General features: G+C 41.7%; 1 protein-coding gene and 1 long non-coding RNA gene across 3 annotated transcripts in view; one reads left to right on the top strand and one right to left on the bottom strand.

Annotated features, from left to right (window-relative positions):
• Positions 1-26,050, bottom strand: part of LOC308465417 — a 144,715-nt gene that overhangs the window by 74,336 nt on the left and 44,329 nt on the right. The gene's annotated exons all lie outside the window — the stretch shown is intronic.
• Positions 256-25,968, top strand: ANKLE2 (ankyrin repeat and LEM domain containing 2). The gene is made up of 13 exons (XM_080985086.1): positions 256-622; positions 9,528-9,974; positions 11,471-11,665; positions 12,007-12,200; positions 13,314-13,502; positions 14,681-14,803; positions 15,298-15,364; positions 15,609-15,805; positions 17,954-18,060; positions 19,612-19,805; positions 21,577-22,312; positions 22,430-22,561; positions 23,709-25,968. Exons 1-13 carry the CDS (start codon positions 337-339, stop codon positions 23,929-23,931), a joined length of 3,090 nt encoding a protein of 1,029 aa, XP_080841212.1. The 5' UTR covers positions 256-336; the 3' UTR covers positions 23,932-25,968.

The raw sequence follows: 26,050 nt of genomic DNA, 5'->3' as shown, positions 1-26,050 counted from the left end.
GACAGGCAGTACACTAGACAGCCCTCTTGCGGGTAGGGCGGGTTTACTGTGGCAAGTGGCCGTTGAAGGAGGTCCTCGCACGCGAGGCGCCTGCGCACTGGGCCGCCTCCGCGAGGAGAGGGAGGGAAGGAAAAAAGCGCGAGGGAAAGAGACGGAAGCCGGGAGGCTTTTCCTGAGGTACTTGGACTTGTCCCTTAAAGGGCGTGGTGTGGTGTGTGTTTTTTCCCCCTTTTGCGGGAGGGGGTGGGGCGGTGGGACTCGTCCGCGCACGCGCGCGCACTGGCTCCCTCATCCCTCCTTCCCTCGTTCGGTTCCAGAGGGAAGAAGAGGGGAGCGATGGAGCGCTGGGCGGCGGCCGCCGCTGCTGCGGGCTGGCCGGGCTGGGCCGGGTTGTGGGAGGCCTCGTGGGCCCGCTGGCCGACCTGGGAGCTGCTGGCCGCCTGCGCGGTGATCGGCGCCCTAGGCTGGATGCTGCGCTTGCTGGAGAGGAGGCCCGGCGGCCGGCGCCGCTGCCAAGGCCCCGCACCTGCCGCCCAGGGGGCCTCCTCGTCCGCCGCCGCCTCGACTGCTCCGCCGCCTGCTGCCGAGGAGAAGCAGCGCTGCCGCGGGAGCCCCCACCAAGGTGAGAGGGAGAGACGCCCCACAGACCTCTCTGCTCCTGCGGCTTCTTCTCCTTACAGCATGTGCACATTTGGCGTCTGAGAATCAGGGCTTTCTTGTGGGGAAAGGAAGGAGGGATCTCTGAACGATTATATATATATGTATATATATACACATACAGTATATGTGTGTGTGTGTGTGTGTGTGTGTGTGTATATATATATATATATTAGTATCTCGTTTTGGCTCTGTAGAGTTATGATCCCTGGTGTGCGTGGGGAGTCCGTGCTTTGCAACAACTGGCAACAAATGCGATGGTGTTTTTTTTCCTTCTCAAAGTACATTTTAATACAGTGGTACCTCGGGTTACATACGCTTCAGGTTACAGACGCTTCAGGTTACAGACTCCGCTAACCCAGAAATAGTACCTCGGGTTAAGAACTTTGCTTCAGGATGAGAACAGAAATCGTGCTCCGGCGGCGCAGCAGCAGGAGGCCCCATTAGCTAAAGTGGTGCTTCAGGTTAAGAACAGTTTCAGGTTAAGAACGGACCTCCAGAACGAATTAAGTACTTAACCTGAGGTACCATTGTATTTTGTTTTCCTTCATAGATTTAATAGTCATTTAAGATTGTCCTTGTCTCCTGTGACGTGGCTCTGGTTTTATGTTTTCTTTATTTCCCCCCTGGTGGTTTTTCTTAAGTTTGTATGATGCAAAAAAGCCCTAAGCGTTGGTCTTAAGAAATAGTAGGATGGATTATATCAGGCATCCCCAAACTCGGCACCCTCCAGATGTTTTGGGACTGCATCATCCCTGACCACTGGTCCTGTTAGCTAGGGGTGATGGGACTTGTAGTCCCAAAACATATTGAGGGCCGAGTTTGGGGGTGCCTGAATTATATGGTGGTTTTGTTTTTGTGTGTGTCCCATTTGTTATTTGTAGGCCTTTGGGCAATAGAGGCCTTCAAATGCAGATACATATTGGGTTAGATCATAGACACATTGAAAATGATGAATTTAAGTTCGCCATGGCTAACAATTGATTTTAGTATGATTTCTGGAAGTATGGCCTAGTTAAAACTCGGTAATAATAATAATGACATAAATGTGTATGGTATTTAACAAAGCGCAAGAGTGGAAATCCTTTTAACGTGAGAAGTAAGCAGGAGAAAGAGCAGAGGAAGCTGTGTGGAGACTGGCGTAAGCATATACCATGCAGATTATGTGGAAATAACATGCAGTTTTAATTAATCAAGAACATAATGTTGTCTAACCTTACTTTTAATTTGTATCTATTATTTAGCATAATTCTCATAGTAGTTGTCATGTTGGAGATGAGTGTCATTATATTGTTACATGCCACTCCAATCTCTGCCCAGTGATAACAAGATTCCAGGGGGTCCCAAGCACCCACTCAGCGTTGTGCGCCAGTGGAAATCAAGGCACATCAGAGTCTGCAGTGTCTAGGAAATATGGTTTATTCACACACATTTACACCTGAAGCCTGCAGTGGAGGGGGGCCCAGAACGTTATACCTCAAGAGTGTCTTGTGGCTCCTCTCATAGCTTCAGCAAGACTGGGTCCAGCAGTCAGTCTCGGCCCCCTGCTCTCTCGGTGCAGTTTCTCCCAGCCAGTGCACATGGAGTTCTGTCCAGTTTCCTTCTTGTTCCCAGAACACCTTGCCAAAACCCACTGTGTAAAAACCCCTCAGTTACCTGTAGGCTCTTTGACTTGATGGCTTTTGCTGTTAGTTAATGTCAAGGCCATCCTCTCCCTTTGTCATTCTGTCTGGCAGAAAAACAAGCTCAGCCTGTCTGCTCTGATTAAACCCCAGCACCCAAGAACCGGGGGGGACGGGGGGACGGACGACCTGAGAGAACAAGTGAGAGAACTAGGGATAGGGAAGAGGAAAATACTTTACCCTGCTCATTCAGGTCTAATAACTTGAGATTTCAAGCTGTCAGAAATTTATCTCACTAAAGTTGATGAGTTTGTACAGCATAGCCTGTCTTATCACATCCTGTAGTCTCATATTTTCTCTCTTGCACTTCTTTCTTGATGTTCCACTTGATTTCTTTAATATTTCTCAGTTTTCCTACTTAAACATTTAGATTTTTGTTTTTTAGTCTCACCCAGCCAGTTGTTGCAGATTTCTTAATTTCTTTTTTTAAAGAATTTTGTCTTAAGCCTGCAGATGTACTCACCTTGACCTAATATATATTTTGGGCACTTTTTATAAATAAGTGTGGATGATTCTTCCCCCAAATTGATGTACATCCCTATGTAAAGAGATCTGTATTTATAGTTACACCTCTATTAATACATCTGAACTGTCGCTGCAAGCCTGCCTACTCCTGGGAACATTCCACTTGCAGAGTAATTGCCTACTCATCAATACATTTATTAAGATGAATTCCAGCTGCCAGCACTGACTCACAGTTTGGGAGTCTTTTCTATCACACATGGAGTTCTTATTGACATGAATACTTTATTGAGACTCTTTAAATGTAAAAACCTTGCCCAGAAAAGTTAGCTCAGATCTCAACCTGCTCTTCCTTACCATATTTCTTTTCCCTTTGCTCTTAAATATATTTTTTTCTTGTATGGGGCATGCCACCTACACTGTTTTACTCAAATATTGTATTTTGAGTTTTCCACAATATTTTTCTACTTTTGTTTTTAGGCAGATAAGAATTGCCTTTATCCTTGAGGTGCTCGGAAAAAGTGCAGTGGAATATTACTCAAGAGTGCTGTACGTTGATTATGTTGTTGGAATATACCTTATACCAACTGGCACAATGTTTGGTAGAACAGAGGTGATGCTTTTCACCAGGGGTCAGCAAACTTTTTCAGCAGGGGGCCGGTCCACTGTCCCTCAGACCTTGTGGAGGGCCGGACTATATCTCCTTATCCCTTTTGCCGCTGAAGAGGTACCCACACTTTAAAAAACAACTCAGCCTCTTAGAACAAGGAAACAGAATAAAATTTTCCTCTCTTTCCTAGCAATCATATCAGTTGGCAAAATCCTCTGTTTTATTTCTGTCAGATTCCTGTTTCCTGCTCTCTTCCATTTTTTTGCTCATTTTTTCTCCCTTAGTTGTTTCACCTCCAAAACTCAGGTCCTCATTTCTTTACAATCCACAGCCATCCACTCTAAATATTAACCCTTTTCTCTCAGCCTTCCCTCAAAATATCTTACCTGATCTCTTTTTTACCTAAACACTTTCCAAAAGCCCCATTACCCAAACTCCCTTATTACCACCACAACCTCCCTTTCTCTTACTATAAAGCCAGCACCTTCTGTCAAGAGCTTGGGTGTAACCTTCCACGCTTCCCTTTCCATGGAGGCACAGGTTGCAGCCACAGCAAAGGTGGCATTTTTCCATCTCCGCCATATCAAGCAGTTGGTCCCTTACCTTTCTCACCCTGATCTGGCCACAGTGATCCATGCGACGGTTACCTCCAGGCTTGATTATTGTAACTCGCTCTACGCGGGGCTGCCCTTGAAGCTGACCCAGAAACTCCAGCAGGTGCAGAATGCCGGGACGAGGCTCCTTACGGGATCACATTCATCCTGTGCTTTACCAGCTGCACTGGCTCCCGGTGGAGTACAGGGTCAGGTGTAAGGTGCTGGTTTTGACCTTTATTTTATTTTATTTTTTTTAAATCATATTTATTAAAGTTTCCAAGATACAAAAGATAAAAATACCAAAAAAAATAAATAAAAATAAAATACATTTGAAACCTTACTTTCATTACCAACTTTCTGGGACTCCCCCATCCCCCTCCCTACCGCATTCCCCTTTCATTAATTTGGTTCTACAAGCTCTCACTCCCAATTTAAAACTTAATTTGTTTAACCCACTATTCAAATTTAAATTATACAATCATTCCACCATCCCTCATCATTAACAGAAAGAAAAAGAGATTTTTTCCCCGAGGTCCGCCCCAGTTTCCTTCCACGAATTCCCTTTTTTTAATAAACACGTCCAGTCAAAATAAGATGATATACAAAAAGTTATATAAAGATAGAAAAAATAAAAAATATAAAAGGATTCAAAAAGTAGTTACACAGCCTTTGGATTCTAAATCTCCCCCCCCCCTTCCCCGGTTTGAATTCCCCATGTCCATCAGTCTGTCTGTTGTCAGCCTGGAAATCTTAGATCCATAATCAGATTTTCCCCAGTTCCACCTTGCCAGTTTTTTAATTTATTTATTTTTATGATATTTAACTTCAAGCATCCAATCTAAAAACGGCCCTAAAGGGCCTTTAACTTCCTTGGTCTTTAAGGCTCCCCCCATTGTTCTTTCCATGTCGTAGTCAGTCCTTTGTTCTTTTTTTCTCACTTTCTCAGGTTTCTTGTCCTGTTCCGCTGCTAAAACGTTCTAATTCAGAAATTTGGTACCTCTACAGGGGTTATTGTTGTTCAGGAACAAAAACTTACGTCCAGTCCCTTCCTTTCTTCAATAGAAAATTCTATTGTCTCCTTTAATATAAACACCCCTGTAGACAAAATACTGTTTCAGTTTTGCAGCTTTCCCAGGAGATAACAAGTCCTGTACGATTCCAAGAGTATTTTTCCACTTACGACCGTTCTTGTAATGTCCCGAAACCCCTCTAGGGGGATTGTGATAACTTTGTTTCCTCTAATCCAAATGTCCGATTGTTGTTCCTTATTTTCGACAGTTTATATCCAAATTGTAGCAAATTGTAACAAAATTAACTAGCAAAGTCCTCATGGCAAAGTCCTCTTTAAATTCTCCAACTTTGACAGCTACTTTGACAGCTGTCAAAGTCTCCGTCTCTCTTCACCAGGCTCTCTCGCAAATCGCCCCGGTTCCCAGGGGGGGTTACATTTTCCTTCTCACCCTCCACTCTTCTCCTCCAGCACAGTTCTTGTAATTTCCCATCGTGGAATTATTAATTTTTGTCAGAAATACGCTTCTCTCTCGACCTTGGTTACCCAGTCCTTGTTTTAGAATGTTTACGATGGGGGGGGTGACTTCCTTTTTGGATCCCCCCCGCTCGTGCCAAATCCGAAAAAAAAATTCTTTTTTTTCTCCTTTTAAACCCGGTTTCCGAATTACTCACGGGTTGTTGTTGATAGTCCAAATTTTCAATAGAAGAAGTCAGCGCTCTCCGTCGAATGGCATGCGGCTTCGCTCGGCAGGGAAAGCAGAGGACTCACAGCACCACGCTACTCCCCGGCACCCGATCCGTAGCCTTTAAAAAGGCTCCTTCACGAGTCGGGAGGGCGCTAACGGTGCCAGCCGAGTCACCCATGTCCACGGGCTCCGTGCCCGTGGTTTTTAAGGGTCCCCGCGTCGCCGGTGCGGTAGGACCCAGCCCCTGCCGAGCAGACTCCCTCCGGAACTCGGAGGGAGTCCGCCATTCGGCGATGGCGCCAACCCGGAAGTCTGGTTTTGACCTTTAAAGTCCTATGCGGCCTAGGACCTGCGTACCTATGGGACCGCCTCTCCTGGTATGCCCCGCGGAGGACCTTAAGGTCCACAAATAACAACACTTTGAAGGTCCCAAGCCGCAAGGTGGTTAGATTGGTCTCAACTAGGGCCAGGGCCTTTTCAGTCCTGGCCCCGACTTGGTGGAACGCTCTGTCACAAGAGACTAGGGCCCTGCGGGACTTGACATCTTTCCGCAGGGCCTGCAAGACAGAGTTGTTCCGCCTGGCCTTTGGTTTGGCCTCAGTCTCACCCATTTGTTTCCCTCCCCTTATGGTTTTGATTTATGGGCTACTATTAAAATGAGACTGCATTTTAAATAGTATTTTAAGCCGTATTTTAATAAACTGGTGTCCCCCCCCCCCCATATTATGTTTTATTGTAATTTTATTGGTGTTGGCCGCCCTGAGCCCGGCTCTGGCCGGGGAGGGCAGGGTATAAATTAATAATAATAATAATAATAATAATAATAATAATAATAATAATTCACCCATGATCTATCCTCTTCTGATAGCACCACCAGCCAGCATCCTCACCCACCTACTTTCCCTGACTGCATCCTAGTTTTCCTTAATTCATAGGAATGCTTCTAACAAGAACTCTTATACAGTGTTACCTCTGTTTACGAACTTAATCCGTTCCGGAAGTCCGTTCTTAAACCAAAACCATTCTTAAACCGAGGTGCACTTTCCCTAATGAAGCCTCCTGCTGCTGGTGCCCTTCAACTGTTCGGCTTCCGTTCTGAGACCAAAGTAAAGTTCGCAAACCGGGACACTACTTTCAGTTTTGCGGAGTTCATAAACTGAATAGTTTGTAAACAGGGCTGTTCTTAAACTGAGGTGCCACTGTATTTGGTTTTAATTCTCCTAAACTCAGACTAGTATTTGCATGCTTACTGATTTTGTCTAATATTTTCTTAGTAAATTCCCTTTTGAGACAAGTTAATTCCCTCTTGATAGAATAAATTCACATTTGCTTCTCATCTGTTCTCTGTGTTAACTCTTGGGGTGCCAAACTCTGGAGAGTGACCAGGTCTCAATGCAAAAGACCCCTAGAATTGAGTGTCATATTGCATGTGAGAATTGCAGGCTTGTGTACTAATTGCACACCCTCCATAACACAATCTTATGCCAGGAGAGTCAGTTTACTTTGAATGTTAATAAGTAGCTAATCTGTTTGAAATTATTCACTGGGAACGTGGGCAGTAAGTTTGTTGTGACCTAAAAATAGAGGCAGTAGGTTAAATGGTTGAGTATATTTGATGTTCTTATCCCACTGAAATATTCTATTTATTCTAATCTATTTTAAAACTTCTTCCAGTTTTCCTTTTATGGTTGAATTCTTGGATCTGCTTCCTTCTCTTTTTAAGTAGAAGAGCAGACGTGGATCTAAAGCTTCCTGCCAGATGCTTAATGACTAAGTACTGAAATGGTTCTCAATATTCTTGCTGCTAGCATTAGTCAGTGTTTCTCAAACATGGGTCTTCAGCTGTTGTTGGACTACAACTCCCATCATCCCTAACCATTTGTCCTGCTAGCTTGGGATAATGGGAGCTGTAGTCCAACAACAGCTGGAGACTCAAGTTTGAGAAACAGTGCGTGTAGTTAGTATACAAGAGGAACAGTCTCCCTTGGGAGGTTGTGGACTCTTCAAGGTTTTTAAACAGAGGTTGGATGGCCATCTGTCAAGGATGCTTTAATTGAGATTCCTGCATTGCAGGAGGTTGGACCAGATGATTCTTGGGGTCCCTTCCAACTCTACAATTATATGAAGTTACAGAGTAAATTGTTTGAGGCTGGAATTTATATATTTGAATACACAGGTTTCCTAAGAGGCTCTTACTGAATCATAGCTTTGAATTCTGTAAGTTATTGACAGTAGCTATATATGAAAAGGGACGCGGGTGGGGCTGTGGTCTAAACCACAGAGTCTAGGACTTGCCGATCAGAAGGTTGGCGGTTCGAATCCCCACGATGGGGTGAGCTCCCGTTGCTCGGTCCCTGCTCCTGCCAACCTAGCAGTTCGAAAGCACATCAAAGTGCAAGTAGATAAATAGGTACTGCTCCAGCGGGAAGGTAAACAGCGTTTCTGTGCGCTGCTCTGGTTCGCCAGAAGTGGCTTAGTCATGCTGGCCACATGACCTGGAAGCTGTACGCTGGCTCCCTCGGCCAAAAAAGCGAGATGAGCGCCGCAACCCCAGCGTTGGCCACGACTGGACCTAATGGTCAGGGGTTCCTTTAACTTTACTATATATAAAAAAACCACTGTTTTAAATATTTCCCTGTAAAAATTTGAAATTATTAGGAAATATTACAAAAATGGGGACGGGGTTAATACTGGGGTTTCTGTCTTAGTGCTGTACCCCTCTACTGAATTAGAATCATAGCATTGTAGAGTTGAAAGGGACTCTTGAGGGTCATCTAGTCCAACTCCTGCAAAGAGGAATCTTTAGCCCAGTGCAGGGCTCGAACCAACAATCCTGAAATTAAGTCTCATGCTTTACCAATGGAGCCATCCAGCTACATTTGCTAATCACATATTTGCCTTGTTGATAGTAAACATTTGTAAACTTGAGAGCTTACAAAGTTTTAACATTACATAGTGTGTTTAAATTTAGTTGCACAGTGCTATTATCTTCCCACACAATGCACATGATTGAGATAAGATGTATTTCAAAGTTGTCTTTGTAATCTGAACCTTTGCATTCAGAACAGAATTGCAAGTGTAATAAACAAAATCTGCCCTTATTCTCTTATGGAGGACACAAGAGCCCTTATAGAATCCTTTGTAGGTTCTCCATCGGTAGGAGAAAATAACAGAGGCCCACTAGAGAATATTGAGAAGCAAAGTAGCTAGTAAGCCTGATTGGCACGAAATATTCTTAAGAGTTGCTTTGAGCAATGCTTGCCATACACCTGGGTTTATTAAGATACTTCAGCTGCAAAGGGGGCCAGGCGCCCAAAACAGATACAGGAGAGTGCTGGAGTGGTGTAAATTCTCCCCTTGCATTTCTAGTTAGTGCATTGATCTGCCCAGCAAGCACCTTATCAACCCTTCTCTTCCCAGTTGGTGCAGCTATCCACTAGTGTGAGAACCTAGTATCTAACTTTGGAGACTTTGGTTTTCTGTACACTGTTTCAACCTGCACCATCAGCTAGACTAGTCTCAGTGAGAGCCAAGCTAAGCAACCCTTGGGAGAAGATTTGAACATCATGGGGCCAACCACCTCTGAGGAAGGTATTAATGAATGAACAGGTTCACATTCAAGCAAGTGTTCCTCCTTTAGGGATTTAAAAACTTACCATAGGGTTCACACAGCCCCAATTTCCCCTTTACCTTTCACTCGCCTATTCTTTGATAACAATGAGCTGACTTATTAGGAGAAATTGCTCTTCAGTATTTGAGCCCTCAAAGCTAATAATCTGTTTGGTTGTCTTTTCATTTGGTGGTGGTTGTTTTTTCTCTCTAGGAACGGTAACAATGGATGCAATTTTATCACGATTAAAGCAGCTAACTTCTGATGAGCTCAGAGAAGAGATCGTTAAAGCTGGACAGAAATGTGGGCCTCTTACACTTACAACGAGATCAATTTTTGAAAAAAGATTGGCCCAGGCACTATTGGAACAGCAAGGAGAATTAGAGGCAGAAACCTCGCTTTTGAATGGTGTACTTGGAACTGCTGCAGCTGATGCCAGCCAACTGCAAACAAAGAAACCTTCAAGGAATCAAAATGGTCACATAGGGTCCTCTGAGGATGGCGATTTTGGGTACAGTATGGGATTGAACCCCCCAGAAGAGGAAGCCCTAATGCACAAGGCAGACAATGATTCTCTGATCAGTTCTCAGACTCCATCTAAGGAGCCTCTGCTATACTATGGTGTATGTCCGGTTTATGATGATATATTGGCAAGAAATGGTAATTTATTTTTATTTTTACCACTGCAGTGTAGTTAAAGATCAAGTTAAGCAAATGTACCTTTCATGGAGGAAAAAGGGTGCTATTGGAGAATAGTAATTGTGGTTAATTTATTTTACAGATTAGTTATTTAAAATGTATACCCCACTCTTTTATAAAATGTCCAGGGTGGCCAGCATTTAAATTTTTTAAAAGTGCAAAAAAAAACAGAATCATGTGCTCTTTCATATAGCCTTTTCATGTATTTCTAGCTTTAGGTTTTTCCTATATTCATTATTACTGTAGAAGAGTTTGTTGGTAATCTACCAATAAGCATTCCATTGGGAAGTAAATTGAAAGGAAATTCTTGCAATTAAGCAGTTTTCAATAGGTACTGCAAGCCGGTGTTAGAAACTAAGATGAAAGCTAGAAGCTAAATGGCACCTTAAACCTAAGTTATGGGCACAAAAAGAGTGTCTAGGCGCGCTTTTTTTGTAACAAGAATACAAATCTGAAAATTAATGAACTGCAGCTAAAATATTATGTTCATTTTTCACATGGTCTAGTCCTTCCCCTGCCCACCCCCTAATATTATTAAGAGGGTCTTTTCTCCAGTCTTCAGAGAATACGTAGCTGGAAGTGGGGAGGCAGAAAGGGTCGTCCTTTCCTTCCACTCTGCAGTTTTAATCTGAAATCTTAGGCGCAGTACTACATCCAGAGCTCAGAAATTGCTTGCTGTAATGAAATTCCCTGTCGCAAAATGTGCCTAATACAGTGGGAGTTTCGAACACTGCTGCAAGCCTGAAACTAGAGAATCTAATGTTCTCTCTTTGAGGAAGCATAATCCCGAACAACCAAGGATGACATAACAGCTCTTGGGATGCTCAAAACATTTCAAGACTGATCTCGGTTCCACCCTTACTTGGTATGGGATTAGATTTGAGATTAAGTATTTAGGAGACTAATGCTATTTATGGAGTCAGTCCTAGAATATACAGATACTATTTTTAAGCTGCAAGAATACCAGATGTGTACAAATATCAGAACTTCACTGAAGAATTAGCCTAGTTTATCTCAATATCATATTATTATTTTTATTATAGTAACAGAGGATATTTTGGATGGGAGTGGGAGAATGCATGCCTTAGGCAATGTGAACTGTGTTCAAAAAAGATTTTTGACAGTGTCACATTGATGTAGTTTGGTAGGGAATTTTTCAAAGGCTTGTCCTTTCTTTGCTTGCTGATGAAAAAGAGTTGCATCATAATCATGATGAGAATGATTTGTAATGAGCCAGATTTGCAGCATTAGTGCAATCTTATCACGATTGTTCTCTTTCTCTGTAAGACCCCAAAAATTTGGCATATTTCTACAAATTTGCTATCGAAAATGTATAAGAATTTAAGCCTCTTTTCCTGAAAGTAATATTCACCAAGCCAATTTTGAACTCATTTGAGCATTTTCTCCTGCAGACTACCACGATGGAAATAAACTAATTTGATTTGTTTCTGTTCCAGAGAGGGTGCATGTATATGAGGATAAAAAGGAAGCCTTGCAAGCTGTTAAAATGATAAAAGGTTCAAGATTTAAAGCTTTCACAAATAGGGAAGATGCAGAGAAATTTGCCAAAGGCATATGTGACTATTTCCCATCTCCAAACAAGCCCTCCTTATCTTTGTCACCTGTGAAAGTTTGTTCGGTGTTCAACAGAGGTAAGTGGAGGCTTTTAAATGTTTTCCAATTCTTTAACTACTTAAGTGGCTTTTGGAGTTGGGACTGTAATTTATACTTAAAATACTGCCAGTGCTCTTCTTTTTCTGCTTCTAAAATGTAGCTCAGAACTTTATTCTGACAGGGATCATGTGAATTCCTAAACTGGTTTAAAGCTTATAAATATTCTTTATTTTAAAATTAATGCTGAAGGATCTGTTCTTAATTTACCTGCCTAGAAGTTCTGAACAATAGGTATACAGAGTCTGCATATAAAATAACCTGACACACTTTCATGAGCAAAGATCACATCATGAGTAGAATACCATTTTTATTTTGATAGACGGCTTATGCTCTCCTGAGATGGAAACAGTTAGTAAAGAGAGAGCCAACAGTTATAAAAGTCCTCGTACGCAGGATCTTACTGCCAAGCTTCGGAAGGCGGTTGAGAAAGGAGATGAAACAGCATTCTTGGAACTTATCTGGAGTAATCCTCGCTATCTTATTGGCTCTGGAGACAACCCGACAATTGTTCAGGTGTGGGAATGGTTTGGCCTTTGCCAAAACGAAGTTTGAATTAAACCCTTTGCATCCTTCCCCCAACTTGCTAACCAAGGGAAATGGCTTCAAAACTCATCTGCACAAGAGATGGGCATAGTGTTAGTTCTACAGTGTTTTTTTGTGCTGCTTCTGGAGTCTTTATTTCATGTAGAGTACCTTGGGGCTTCACTTTTAAAAAAATGATATTGGGAGGGGGAAGAGGATTGAAAACGAAATCAGTAAAAAAAAATATCTAAATTTGCTGGCTGTTTTTGGAACCAAGAGGTGACTAGCTTTTGTGGCCCCACCAACACCTTCCATCCCCTTCTGGGTGCTACATGCCAAAAAAAGTAGTCATAGCCACCTTACAGCCGACATGCACACACAAACCATCCAGACACATCACACATACACCACGGCATACTGACAAATGCTGAAATGGGACACCACACAAATACACATACACGGGATGCAGATCTTCCATCCTTTCAATCAACATTGTGCTCAAAAAAAACAGAATCTTGTTCCTGTTTGTTAGAAATAGGTTTGCTCTACTCTCTCTCTCTCTCTCTCTCTCTCTCTCTCTCTCTCCCTCCCTCCCTCTCCCCCTACACTTTAAGCCAGGCATAGGCAAACTCTGCCCTCCAGATGTTTTGGGACTTCAACTTCCATCATCCCTGACCACTGGTCCTGTTAGCTAGGGATGATGGGAGTTGTAGTCCCAAAACATCTGGAGGACAGAGTTTGCCTATGCCTGCTTTAAGCTGTAAAAACTGAACATAAAGGCTCAAATGGTAGCAATAACTTGTATAAACATGAGAGAGGCTTGTTGTCTGAGCAGATTGTTGTGGGGCTTTACTAGTATCCCCAAATGTGCCATGTTTGCTGTTTTCCAAATTCTTAGATTTCCCCTCTTGAGTCCTAACACCATCAGCTCGCTAATATAGAGTTCTCCAGGTAGACTGAAGGCTTTACAGTATATGTTTGTGTTTCCTGAATTTTTGTGTATGTAAGATCAGGGGAAAAACAATAACATTGCTGTAAGGGTATTTCTCTCTAGCAAATCGTTCCGATTTCATATTTAGTGAATGTGTGCCTATTTCTTTTTAGGAAGGCTGTAGATACAATGTCATGCATGTTGCGGCCAAGGAGAATCAACCTGGTATCTGCCGGTTGCTATTGGACACTTTGGAAAATCCTGAATTTATGCGATTGATGTATCCTGATGATGATGAGATAATGTTACAGAAGCGCATCGGGTACATTGTTGACCTTTATCTTAACACACCAGATAAAGTGGTGAGTTTCAGTGTCTCACTGGTTTCTTTTTCTTTGTGTTGGATACTGAAGAATAACACCACTAGCCTGTTATTTTAAGTGAAGAACATATGGGGTTGGATCCAGCCTACCAATGCATATCCACTGGAAATTAAGCCCTTTTGAGTTAGAGGGGACTTAGGCCCAGGTAAGTGAGGACTGGATTGCAGCCTAAAGATAGCTCTGTTAGACTAATGTGAAAAGTTAGTCATGACTTAATTTGTCTCATTGAGACAAATAAAGTGCAAGTAATTTAGTCTAGCTCCAGGCAGACTTAATTAAAAGCCAGTGCGACTTAATGCCATATTAGCAGTTGGGGCAGCAGTAGCAACCTCCCCATACTGTGACTGTTATACATCACTGCCTCCCCCTGCCTTCCTCAGTCACCACTGCCTTTTAAAGCAATATTTTTTTATCTCTTGTTTTTGTAATTATTGATTATCCCATGGAGGCCTGTTGTCAGACAAGATACAGTAATGTTTTTAGATATGTAGTTTTAGAATTGGGGAGTTACGGGTCTGGTTTGCAACTTAACCCAGCTCAGGTTTGGACGATACAACAAGCTGCAGTATGTGGTTTGTTACACCCTGCGCACCCAGGAGCTGGAGAGGACTGAGATGTGGACATTTAAGCAGTGGGCCACCAATGAATTGCTCATTTGTATTGAACTATAGTTAAACACTAATTCATGGGTTCATGTGATGGGTGAACACAACCATAATCTATTTTGCAACTTAAATGAGTTATTAAAGAGATTTTTTTTTTAAAAAAATCAACAACCCCAAAATAGCCTGCTTAAAAAGAAAAGTCATCTAAATGGGGCAAGCCTCTGAACGCGGTGGATCTCAAGAGTTAATGAAATTCCAGAAGTCTAGACGGATAATAGAGAACACTTTAATGGTTAAAATCAAGAATCAGCACCTTGAAATTAACCCACAAATGGGGCAACCAGTGGACTCCTGCAGTATTGGGGTTAATATGTGATTATGTGCATCCCAACTCTTAATTTATTAATACACATACCTTTCCACATACCTCAAGTGAGTGTCACATGGATCTCGTTCTCCCATGCAAATAGAGAGGCTTCTCCAAATGCACATATATACTTGGATGAAAACGAGGGTCCAGAATAGGAATAATTGTATTTCTTCTTTTTATAGGGATTTGATACACCACTACATTTTGCTTGCAAATTTGGGAACCCAGATGTGGTTAGTGTGCTTGCTTCACATCCAGATATTGTAAAGAACCCAAGGAACAAGTACAACCAAACTCCAGCAGAAGTAAGTTGTCCTTAAAACATGTTATGACCACTTTGGTTTTTGTTTAAATGTGACTGTTCTTTACCTTAGTGCTCTCTGGTAGTTTTCTGCCATGTAAGTTGGCAAAAGCCTCCCCAAATTATTTGTAGCTTGCAGTGAGGTTTCATTAGTTAAACCTATAAATTATTTTCTGCCAGTTCGAAAGCATGTCAAAGTGCAAGTAGATAAATAGGTACCACTCTGGTGGGAAGGTAAACGGCGTTTCCGTGCGCTGCTCTGGTTCGCCAGAAGCGGCTTAGTCATGCTGTATGCCTGCTCCCTCGGCCAATAAAGCGAGATGAGCGCCGCAGCCCCAGAGTCGGCCACGACTGGACCTAATGGTCAGGGGTCCCTTTACCTTTATAAATTATTGGGACAGAAGTGCTGCCTATTGAGCTGTTCCAAATGGATAGATCAGTACAAAATGTGCAACTACTCTGTTCTTTAACCAATACCTTGATGCTTTTTTCTAACAGGTAGTTTGTGAAAGAAGTAAAAATAAAACTGTGGATCTGAAAGAGAAAATCAGGGAATACTTGAAAGGTTTGTATTTAATCTTGGTTGTCTTTGGATGATGCCAGAAGCAAATGGCATGTATTATTTTATGTAACTGGGGTGTTAAATAAAACTTACATGGTCTCTGAAGTAGAAACAGAATGATCCAGTATCAAGTGAGAATTTTATTTTTGAATTGTAGGGAAATTGAAACCACCGACCTGGGTAGTATTTAAGTGTATGATAAACATTCATAGAAACTTAACACCATTTTCAATTATTTGTAACCTAGGTCAGTGTTATGTGCCACTCTTCAGAGCAGAAGACAATGCCTCACAACCTGTGATTGGACCACCTGTGATTGGAGCACCTTGGTCACCTGATCAGACAGAGGATAGCCCTTATGCTTCTTTACCCAGATATTTTGGCAGCCCCAAAGATCCTGTGTTGACAGTAAGGGCTTATGGAGGCCCCATGAGCCCTTCTAAGGTAATAGAAACCAAAAAAATATTTGGTCTTGTTCTTCCTTTTTGGTGTTACTTCAGGCTATCATAAATCTGGATTAAAATGAAATCAAGTACACCTGTAGAAGTGCAGAATCAGGTACATTCTGTAGAACAGTCTACAACAGTGGTCAGCAACCTTTTCCAGCAGGGGGCCGGTCCACTGTCCCTCAGACCATGTGGTGGGCTGGACTATATTTTTGGGGGGGGGGGATGAATGAATTCCTGTGCCCCACAAATAACCCAGAGATGCATTTTAAATAAAAGGACACATTCTATTCATGTGAAAACACGCTGATTCCCGGACCGTCTGCGGGCTGGATTGAGAAGGGGAATGGGCCGCATCTGGCCCCCAGGCCTTAGGTTGCCTACCCCTGGTCTACAAGTTTAGGAGCACAGGTGAGGTTAGTGTGCTTACTTCAAACCCAGATATTGTAAAGACCTTCCTCACATGCAAATTCTTCCCTCCCCCCTCAACCCCCCTCTGTGGGTTTAACATTTCCTGTGACACTTCTCAATCTGGGCTAAATAAAACCAGCCTTGGTGAACTTGAGAACTTGCTGTGAAGAAAGCTGCAAGACTGCTTGAACGAGAGTGGAGGAAAATTCCAGTCGAATGCAATCAAAGCATAGTGAGGACTCATCACTGAACCTACCTAGTGGCAGTGAAGGCGGCAAAGAAGGCATACTTTGCTGCCTCCATTGCATCCTCATTATGCCGTCCAGCAGACCTTTTGCCAGGTAGTGCAGGTCCTTTTACAGTCTGGCACTTTTTTTTACTTTAACATGGGTTATCTAACAATTTCACTTTGTGGGGAGGGGGAGTTGAGTGTGTGCAGGTGGTGCCAGTAGCGCAGTCCTGCAGCCCAAGCCAATCCTATTAATTCTGGTTATGTTAAAATTGGACTTAGGTTTGTTTGCCATTACATAGACCTGAAAGTACAGCAGAACCTTGTTTATAAAGGACTAAATTTATAAAGTGCCACACTGGGTGCTCTTTGCAACTAACAAAATAATAGCTCCCTAGAGGTCTCCATTTTATCTATATAGCCAAGCACCTTATTGGCTCAGAGGAATTAATCGCCTTTCAGTGTCATAATCTTAAGCACACATGCAAAAATGCAGTACGTAGAAAATAATTGCTGTCTTCAGATGTCAGCTATGGAAAAGGTAGTTGGAAAGAATTAGATATTTTCAATTTATTCATTCATTTCAAGCTTTTTGATAAATTACTATTTTATTTCTTGGGAGAGGGGGCATTTATGTCCTGCCCTTGTACTGTAAATATGCAACTCAGACTTATAACATATAGAACTGAAATTTCACAAAAACCAAACTCAAGCAAGAGACAAAAAAAGAGGTATTTGGGGGAAGAGTGCAATGGCTATATTGGTGGGGGGGGGGATGGAACAACCCATTTTTATGCTCTGAATTTCTTAGCATAAGATATGCATGTACTACTTTACATGGTGTTCAAAACCTCTGATAACTAGTGTAAGCTGTAGTTTTTAAAAGTCAATAAAGCTTGCTTTGCTCTTGGTATTTTGTATAATTGAATAAGAACTCATTTTGAATCTAGTTTAATGAGTAGAATCTTATAACAGAGACAGTAACTCTGATAATGTGGACACACTGAAGTAAACTGTGTCCTTTGACGAGGTTATATGGATCGTCACTATTTCGCAAAGCAGTATAAGAATAGCTTTAACTTGGTAAAACAAATAAAGTAGGTGTTCTGCTGCATTTGTGTAATTGTTCAGATAGAGTCAGTTAAAATGTAGGAAATAGAAGTTGTGCTTCTGAAATCCTGTGTTGCAAAAGTAATGTTTCTTGGGACATTCTGATCTTGCAGCTCCTCTAGTGCTAGCACAACCTCTCTCCAAAACTAGGGCAGTGTTGTTGTTGGAAGTTACACTGTGGGCCTCATCCATGTGGCTCAAAGTTATTTGGTGTTGGGAGCTGTACTATGCTGAAGGGTTACAACCCTTTCTGCATCACAAAGGGTTACATCAGATGGGCCCCTAAGTTATTGGAAGTTTGCATGAAAGCTGGATGGTGAAAGCTGGAAGAGAAGATTAGCATGCTCTAGAACTACAGTAACTACAGTAACTGAATGCAATTTTCCTCCCTTAAAGGCAGAAGAGTTCCACAGACTTTGGAAGACTCCACCTCGAGAGCGAGCAGGATTTTTTAACAATCTCAGAAAATCTGATGTGGAAAGAGGCGTTGAAAGAGTTGGAAGGTACTTCAGAATTAATGCATGAAACAATATAGCAACAGGAATAAAAGATATTTCAATTGTATTAAATATCAAAACTTGGTAAAATGCTACGGATGAGAACAAACTGCATCTGGAGAGGCTTAGGAAGTTGTTGAGAAAGCTCCCAGCTTCTATTAAGGTCTATCTGTGCATAAGGACAGAGGGAGAATGGAACTTTGGAGGTGGCAGTGTGTTCTGTTAACTTAATTGACTGTTTATTTATTTTTAAATTTCTATACTGCCCTTTATCTGAGGATTTACAATATAAAAACAAAACAAAAAACCACAATAATAAATAAAGTTAAGTTTTACACAAGCTTTTTAAAAAGTCAATTTTAAAGCATATTCTGGCTCTTAAAATGAATTTATAACAACTCTGTGAGGATCACTTGATGATGACTGTCTGCAAATCTACCTCTAAGATTTGTCATCATCCGTTTTCTGATTTCCATGTCGTCTGTCATTTTGTCTTCTTCGATTGCACCTCCATGACATGTATCCATGGCAGCTTTTCATCTCTCTCACTCCTTAAGGGCCCAGAATGTTTCAAAAGGCAAAAATTCCCAATCATTTTGTTTTGTAACTCTTAGCCCATGCTCTGATCACAGCATCCAGGATTGTGAACACTCTCTGCTTAAATTGAAATAGCGTCCCAACAAAAGCTGACTTCTGCAACCATATGAAAAAGATCTTGATATTCTAAGAATGTTGTATTCTGCACTGTTATTTTTATCCTTTCTGGTCTTGCTCATTCAATACACAGCCTACTTTATTAAAACCTCTTCCTCATTGGCTTATTCTGACTTCAGTGCAGAAGTCACTGCGCTGTTTTGTGCTGAGTCCATGTTTTCCAAATCCATGCCAAGCTTTTGGTTCATTAGCAACTTTGGCTCATTCCCTATCTTATTCTCCTTCCCCCTCTTCCTTCACTTGCATGTTTTGCCATGTATTTTGCCATGTTGGAACCTCCTCTACTTGTCAGGCAATCCCCATTTTTCCTGCACCCTGCCTTTCCCGAACCATTTCTTCTACACGTTTTCACTTTTCCTACCACCTGGTCTTATTTGTATCATCTGTGTTTTGTAAGTGCCAAATAAATACATTGCAGAAACAGGAGCAATGCTAGTAGACTTAGCAATGCAGTGCATTCATCTATATCTGCTCTGTTTTTGGAAAGCGTCTGTCTCTTTATTTCTCATAGAATGCTTATTTTGTGTTAAGAGTATTTTATGTGCCTTTAAAGGTTTCATTCAGTAATAGAATTTCTGTTGAGATTGCTCATATGCTTTGACAGTAGAAAGCAAGATGGGATGGAAATTATTCTGAATTGTTTTTTGAAAATGCAGGAATTATAACAATTAAAAAGAATTTGGTGAAGGCTTATGGTCATGCTTGGTGCAGAATTCACTTGTTAAAATGATTTTTACAGTTGATGTACAGTTTGGGGCTGGCTAATTAAACATGTGTTTTACTAAACTTGTCAAATTAATTTTATGTCTTCACAAATGATTCGTTCTATCTTGTTTATTGCAGGGAGTTAGCTCATGAACTGGGGTTCCCGTGGGTTGAATACTGGGAATTTCTGGGCTGTTTTGTTGATCTGTCTTCCCAGGAGGGGTTACAAAGGCTAGAAGCATACCTGAGTCAACGGGAAATGAGCTATAAGGCTCAGCAAGAAAAAGGGGAGAATGAAACCCACAACAGATACAAAACCCCACAGCTTTCTGGTAAGAGCAAAGCATATCTTAGTAGCTGAAGGTTAGAAAATGTTTGATTACTGAATAGATCATTTTTCAGACGTTCCAAAATAAGTCTAATAAAAATTTCTCAAGTTTTGAGATTTACCAGTGTTAGATTAGTCGCTTAGCACAGGACACTTTAGAAGTCTAAGTTAGAGCAGTATATGTTTCTTGGGCCTTTGGACAAGGCATTCTGTGGGGCTCCCTCTCAGAGTCTCTGGGGCTCCTGTTAATGGGACCCCTGCTGGGATGTGAACTCTAGGCAAATGCCTATTCATGCCAATCCTTGAGGCCGGTATTGAACTGGAAGGTCGCTGCTTGTTAGTATATTTGGGAATAATAAAAATGCAGAAATTATGATGTCGGGTTCTTGGGGATGGGCCTAAGAATTAAAAAATCACTTTCATGTTGCTGGGACTTTCAGAACATGCCTTCCATGCTACAAATTGAACTCCGTAGCCTTACTGACATTCCCCAATGTTACACTTGGAACAATCAGGTCAAAGTGACAGTTGCCCACAGTTGTATCAAACTGTTTTATAGTAGAGGTCCTGAACAAATTAATAGATTGTATTCTAAACAGTGTAAATAATATTTCTTTTGAAGACTTCAGTCTCTCTTATAAAATCTCCTCCCCAGCTGTGAATTGAGTTTTGTTTGTAAGCTTAAGGGGGGAAACTTCCAAGTTTTATGAAGGCAAGGGCTTGTAGATGGATTCTGTGGGTTTATGCCATCTGCAACAAGGATGAGGCACAGGAATTGCTGTAGCTGTGTAGATGGCAAAATACTGGTGTTGAGTTCAGTCTCTCCCCATACCAGCCCAATAAAGTGGGGTAACTGCTACCCAGAAAACTGTCAAACTGGATGAGGAATATCAGTGTCCTGAGCAAAGGGGTTAAGCAACAGAGTTGAAGAGAGACAAGCAGAAAATGCACCCCTGTGTTGTCCTAGATGCATATTTTGCCACCACTAAACCAGCTGTACATTCTGTAGATGGAGGTGGGACATGTGCTTGTTGGATGGAATACCTAATGTAATTGGCAATATCTAGTCAGTCAGACGCAAGAGTAGTCATTGAAATTAATGGGCATCACCCTTTAAGTCCATTAATTTCAGAGGGTCTGCTCTTAGTCAGATATGACTTAGTTAGATATCACTCAATGGGTATAAGGGTTGACTGAGCGTTACCAGATTCTGGCTAGAAATGTTTCCCCAAAACTTTTCCAATCTGTGCAGGTATAGCCCAGCTCCCTCATCCCTAGGTAGTTTTCTCAGACCTGCTCTAAGGAGCTGCTCCAGGCTTTGAACAGATACTTGTACCAAGCTTCCTCAACTAGGTTTTCACATCATCTGGCTACTGCTTGATTGCAAGCTGTCTTCCATGCCCCTTTAGCCAAGGTTACATCAGTCCAGGCATTATTTTGGTTGGGGATTTCAAGTCAGCAGCCCTTCTCTTTCAGGGAGCAGTATATGACAGGTAAAGGGTAGTGGTGCCCCATCTTGCATTCCCAGTTGTGGTTTAGAGTGAGGGTAACTAAAATGAAACCAAGACATGTGAGCCAGTAGTTGGAAATCTCCAATTTCCAGTACTGACGAGAGAATGCTATTTGTATTTCAGTGCTGGGTCGGGTAACATTGTTTGTTTGAATCTGACTGAGTCCCTTGAAACAAAGTGGAATATAGAACGTTTGTTATTAAAAAGTGACTAGTCAGGCGGATGAGATGTCACACACTAAAATTCTTTTATTTTGTTTTAAAGGCAAAAGTAAAAAAAGCTGCAATTCTATTTCTGTTGGGGCATTTCTTGATGATGATGATATGAGTTTGGAAGAAGTAAAGAACAGGCAGAATGCTGCCAGAAATTGCAGCCGAACTGTTGCATCCAATGAACCAACCATCACTGACATCAGAAGCTCAGAGTGTGACATCTTGTCCATTGAGAGGACTGAAAGCATAATGCCTACAGCAGAAACTTCTGATAGGCACTCGGAGAAAGGAGTTCCTGCCAGTAAAAATGGATTTTGTAGCCCTGTGAACAGCGATAGGACAGTAAATCCTCATAGGAGGCACCCAAGTCGAGGAGAAGAGTGCCTTCCGTCTCCGGTCTCCAATTTAATGGAAGAATTTGATAAGCTGTCTTGTCAGGATCAGATGGTGGCAGGAGAATGTTCACCAGAGAAGCCAAGCCAGGCTGCCACAAAAAGTGCGTGTGAGAGTGCTCAGATGGAAAATACAAGGCAGCTTAGAAAACCTAAGGACCATCTCACTAAGACTTATTCACAGCTTCTCAAGGCAGGTGCAGCTGCTGAGGATACAAAAATAAGGACAGAAGAAAAAACACCACTAGAAGTGGGGAGGCTGTCAGCAGAAACTGATGTCCGGGGAGGGGAGACAAAACAGTCTTCCAATTCTGAATTGCAGTCTGAGATGTCCTCGCAATGTCTCCTAAAAGTCTCATCCTCAAACGAAAAAGCCAAGCAGCTGTTTCTCTTAGGGTATGAAATGGACTGTTGCTTAACAAACTGACCTCTTGTCTTGTGGGGCAATAATCATTGGGGATTGTGGCACTGCCAGATTCTGTTTTCCTAATCTAGCTCCCTTTCTGTCTCTAGGGAACAGCCAACAAAGCTGGACAATGATGTGTTAACAGCATTACATGGGTTAGAGATGGATCCACAAAAATACCCTGCTATTTACAAGTGGAGTGTGTCCGTTCAGTCCTACTCTCCTTCTGACCGGCAAAGGTATACTTGGTTTCAATAAAAGTTAGCTGATGTGCTTGCTAAAAGGACTAAACCCGGTCTATGTGGTACGGCTTATAGGTTTACAGTGTGGCATGGCATAATGCTTGCTAATGTACTGATTGGCCAGTATGTTTCCCACCTTTCCCCAGTAGCTAGTTCTTACTGGCAGGGTAGAAAATTCGCTCTGCCTTCTCTCCTCAGCTTGAAACATGAGCTGGAGGCACCGGGCCTTCTTCAGTACCTGACAGGCAGTTGGCAATCCTGTCATGGGCAAATACAAGCAGAAGTGTTTACTTCCAGTTTGGAGATGGGACAGAGGAAAGCACAGGGTCAAGTCAAAACTCCGCAGCTACTTTTAAGGGTTCATAGTTCCAAAACTCTCACCAGAACCTGACTAGGGGAGCAAGTGTCAAGTCTTGCATAATACTAAGAACTACAGTGGTACCTCTGGATGCGAATGGGATCTGTTCCGGAGCCCCATTCACATCCTGAAGCAAACACAACCTGCATCCGCGTGTCTGCGGGTCGCAATTCACCGCTCCCACACATGCGTGTGACGTCATTTTGAGCGCCTGCGCGAGTGGTGAAACCCAGAAGTAATGCGCTCTGTTACTTCCGGGTCGCTACGGAGTGCAACCCGAAAATATTCATCCCGAAGCTACTTCAACCCGAGGTATGACTGTAATTAACTAAACTGTTCTACAGTGGTACCTTGGGTTACAGATGCTTCATGTTACAGACTCCGCTAACCCAGAAATAGTACCTCAGGTTAAGAACTTTGCTTCAGGATGAGAACAGAAATTGCGCGGCAGTGGCAGTGGGAGGCCCCCTTAGCTAAAGTGGAACCTCAGGTTAAGAACAGTTTCAGGTTAAGAACGGACCTCTGGAACAAGTTAAGTTCTTAACCCGAGGTACCACTGTATTTGGGTGCTCAAAGCATAACCACCTGGACAAGATCTTTCTTAGAAGACAACAGCCAATTTACTTACAAATGATATTCAGTGATAAATGCTCGTATTTAAATATAATGTCTCAACTATATGTGGGTATTAATACTGATATCTAGAGTAAAGGTTCTCACAGCGATTCAACTTCTCCGCCTTGTTACACTTTCCTGATATATAAAAAGTGTTGTCTTTTCTTCCAGCTGGTCAACTCCATCACTAAAAGGAAGATTCAAGTCTCAAACCGCTTCAAGCCCTTCAAGTGGTCTGGCATGCTGTAGCCCAGGAAAGAGCAGTCCAGTATTTGGTAGTCCTGGGAAGTACAATGTAGGTGCTGCCAGCTTCTCCCCCGATTCTGGGAGCCCTGGATGGTACAGCCCAGCATATGTGAACTACGTTATGTTATCTAAGCGCCATCACTTCTAAGCACCCGCTCATCCATTAGAATGTGACTCTTTTTTAAAATTTCAGTTAAGTATTTTTAAAAGGAAGGAGTAAAATAGGGTGTTGAAACACACAAATAATGTACCCCAAACTCATTTTATTTATTGCTGTCAGAGAAAGGGCTGCTTGTAGCAAATATTTTTATTCCATTTACCAGATTATTGGTGATTTGCAGATTAGTAAATTAAATTAGAATGCCTGAAGAGTTTAAGCATTTCCTAGAACCTAGAAGTTACTTTTCTTGGACATTTATCCATGTCCATTTTACTATCTGTACAGTGCTTCTCACTGGGATCCCTTTCACTGTAGCAACTGTAGATTAAAGGGAACTCAAGGCAAGCTGTCAAGTTTTAAGGTCTTCCAGTTGAGCTGAAAGGAGGAAAGCTCTTTTCTATGTATGTAGACTGCAAATTTATAGTTTGTTAATTTATCTAATTAGAGGTATTTTAAAAGAGCCAAACACTTTAGTGTCCTATGTTCTTAATGATAGAAATTAATATTTTGTATCCAAACAATTTCTCTACCACAATCCCACTTATCATGGGCAGATTTTTCTGTTCTTCGGGGGGGCAGGGCACATTGTCTTTTAAATGAAAGGCCAGTGCTAAAGTTTGTTAGCTACAGGAAAACTAATTCCCTTTTGGAGACTTCTGGAATAGATAATGCAGCTGCCATTAAAATAGTCAAACTTCGGGCAGCTTAAGTGTTGACATTTTGGAACGACTCCTTCAGACTTTGATAAAGTCTGTGTTATTAGTGGCTGTATTCACTGCAAGCCTTTTTAGTAGCCTAGATCTCTACTGCACATAGAGCTGTCGTGGCTTCCTTATACCAAGTGTGAGCATTTTGTATACTGTTTCTGAGTGTGATGTTTTGGTACAAAACTCCAGAACCGCACTTAAGATTCTTCCAGTTTTATTAGTGCCTTTTGTAACATTTTTATCTTGCTTTTTAATAAGTGCTGTTCTCTTATGTAAACAGTAACCATGTTTAACTTTCCAACACTTTTGGATGCAGGTTTTTTTAAGCTGTTCCCTTATAGTTTAAAGACTTGAAGAGATGCTGTAACCATCCATTTATTATTTTGTATATTTAATGTAGGTGGTCTAAATGTAAATTACAGCAAAAAATATTTCCAGATTGGCTGGGTCTTTATCATTATCCCATTGTTTAAATGGGCATGCAAATATACAGCCTCTCTTGGGTGCACCTCAATTCCCTTACATGACTATTCTTTTCTGTATAATTTTCCATTAGAAATTAGAGTGCTGTTCAACAGATATACATATTGAAGCTGCCTTCTAATATAGGTTTATATAACTTTGACAAGAGGCTATAGAAGGAATTTCTTGACTTCTGTAGTGGAATATTTAGAGGTGCTTAATTTAGAAGTCAGCTTTTATAAATCTGTCACCATGGTATATGGTTATCTAGGAAGTCCAAACCAACTTAAAATAGCTTGCTGAAAACAGTATCACTCTGAGGTACGAAGCCTTCCACAATATTGAAAATAAGCTCTCAACACTCACTGATCTTTAAGCTAATATATATGCCACTGTTCCAAGGCACAGCTGCCCCTTACGTGAAGCTCTCTATGGTGTATAAAGAGCATTCTTGCTTAGCATCTTCAGACTGTTGGTTTTAAAAGAAAACCAACTTTAAAAAATTGACAGTGTTTTGTTGTAACTTCTTTGCTTTATCCTTGTTATGCATACCTTCTTGTATTTAAGAGTAGGGGTTGTAGTGACCAAGTCATACTTGGAGCAGACCCAATGAAATTAAAGGACCTAAGTTAATCATGCTCATTAATTTCAGTGGGTGTACTCTCAGTATGACTCACATTGGATATAACCCTGTGTTGCAGCAGCACAAGCCGATCAGTTTGTAACACTTGCCAGGGGGGCGTCTAAAGGGTTAGTGTTAGAAACATATTAATGTTTAGAATTCACATTCGAGTCCTTTTTGTCAATGTGTTCAAGTGAATTTTTAACAATCTTATTAAATTTGTTTATTTAAAAAGCTCTTGCCTCTATTTAGTGCTTGTGTGTTGCAAATATATTCTTTTGCAAATTGGACTTCATTCTTGCCCCCAGCCCCTGAG

The sequence above is a fragment of the Podarcis pityusensis genome (assembly GCF_964106645.2).
Source record: "Podarcis pityusensis genome assembly, chromosome: 16".
Taxonomy (NCBI): Eukaryota; Metazoa; Chordata; class Lepidosauria; order Squamata; family Lacertidae; genus Podarcis; species Podarcis pityusensis.
The sequence above is the reverse complement of the archived record's forward strand: the minus strand, read 5'-3'. Positions and strand labels throughout refer to the sequence as shown.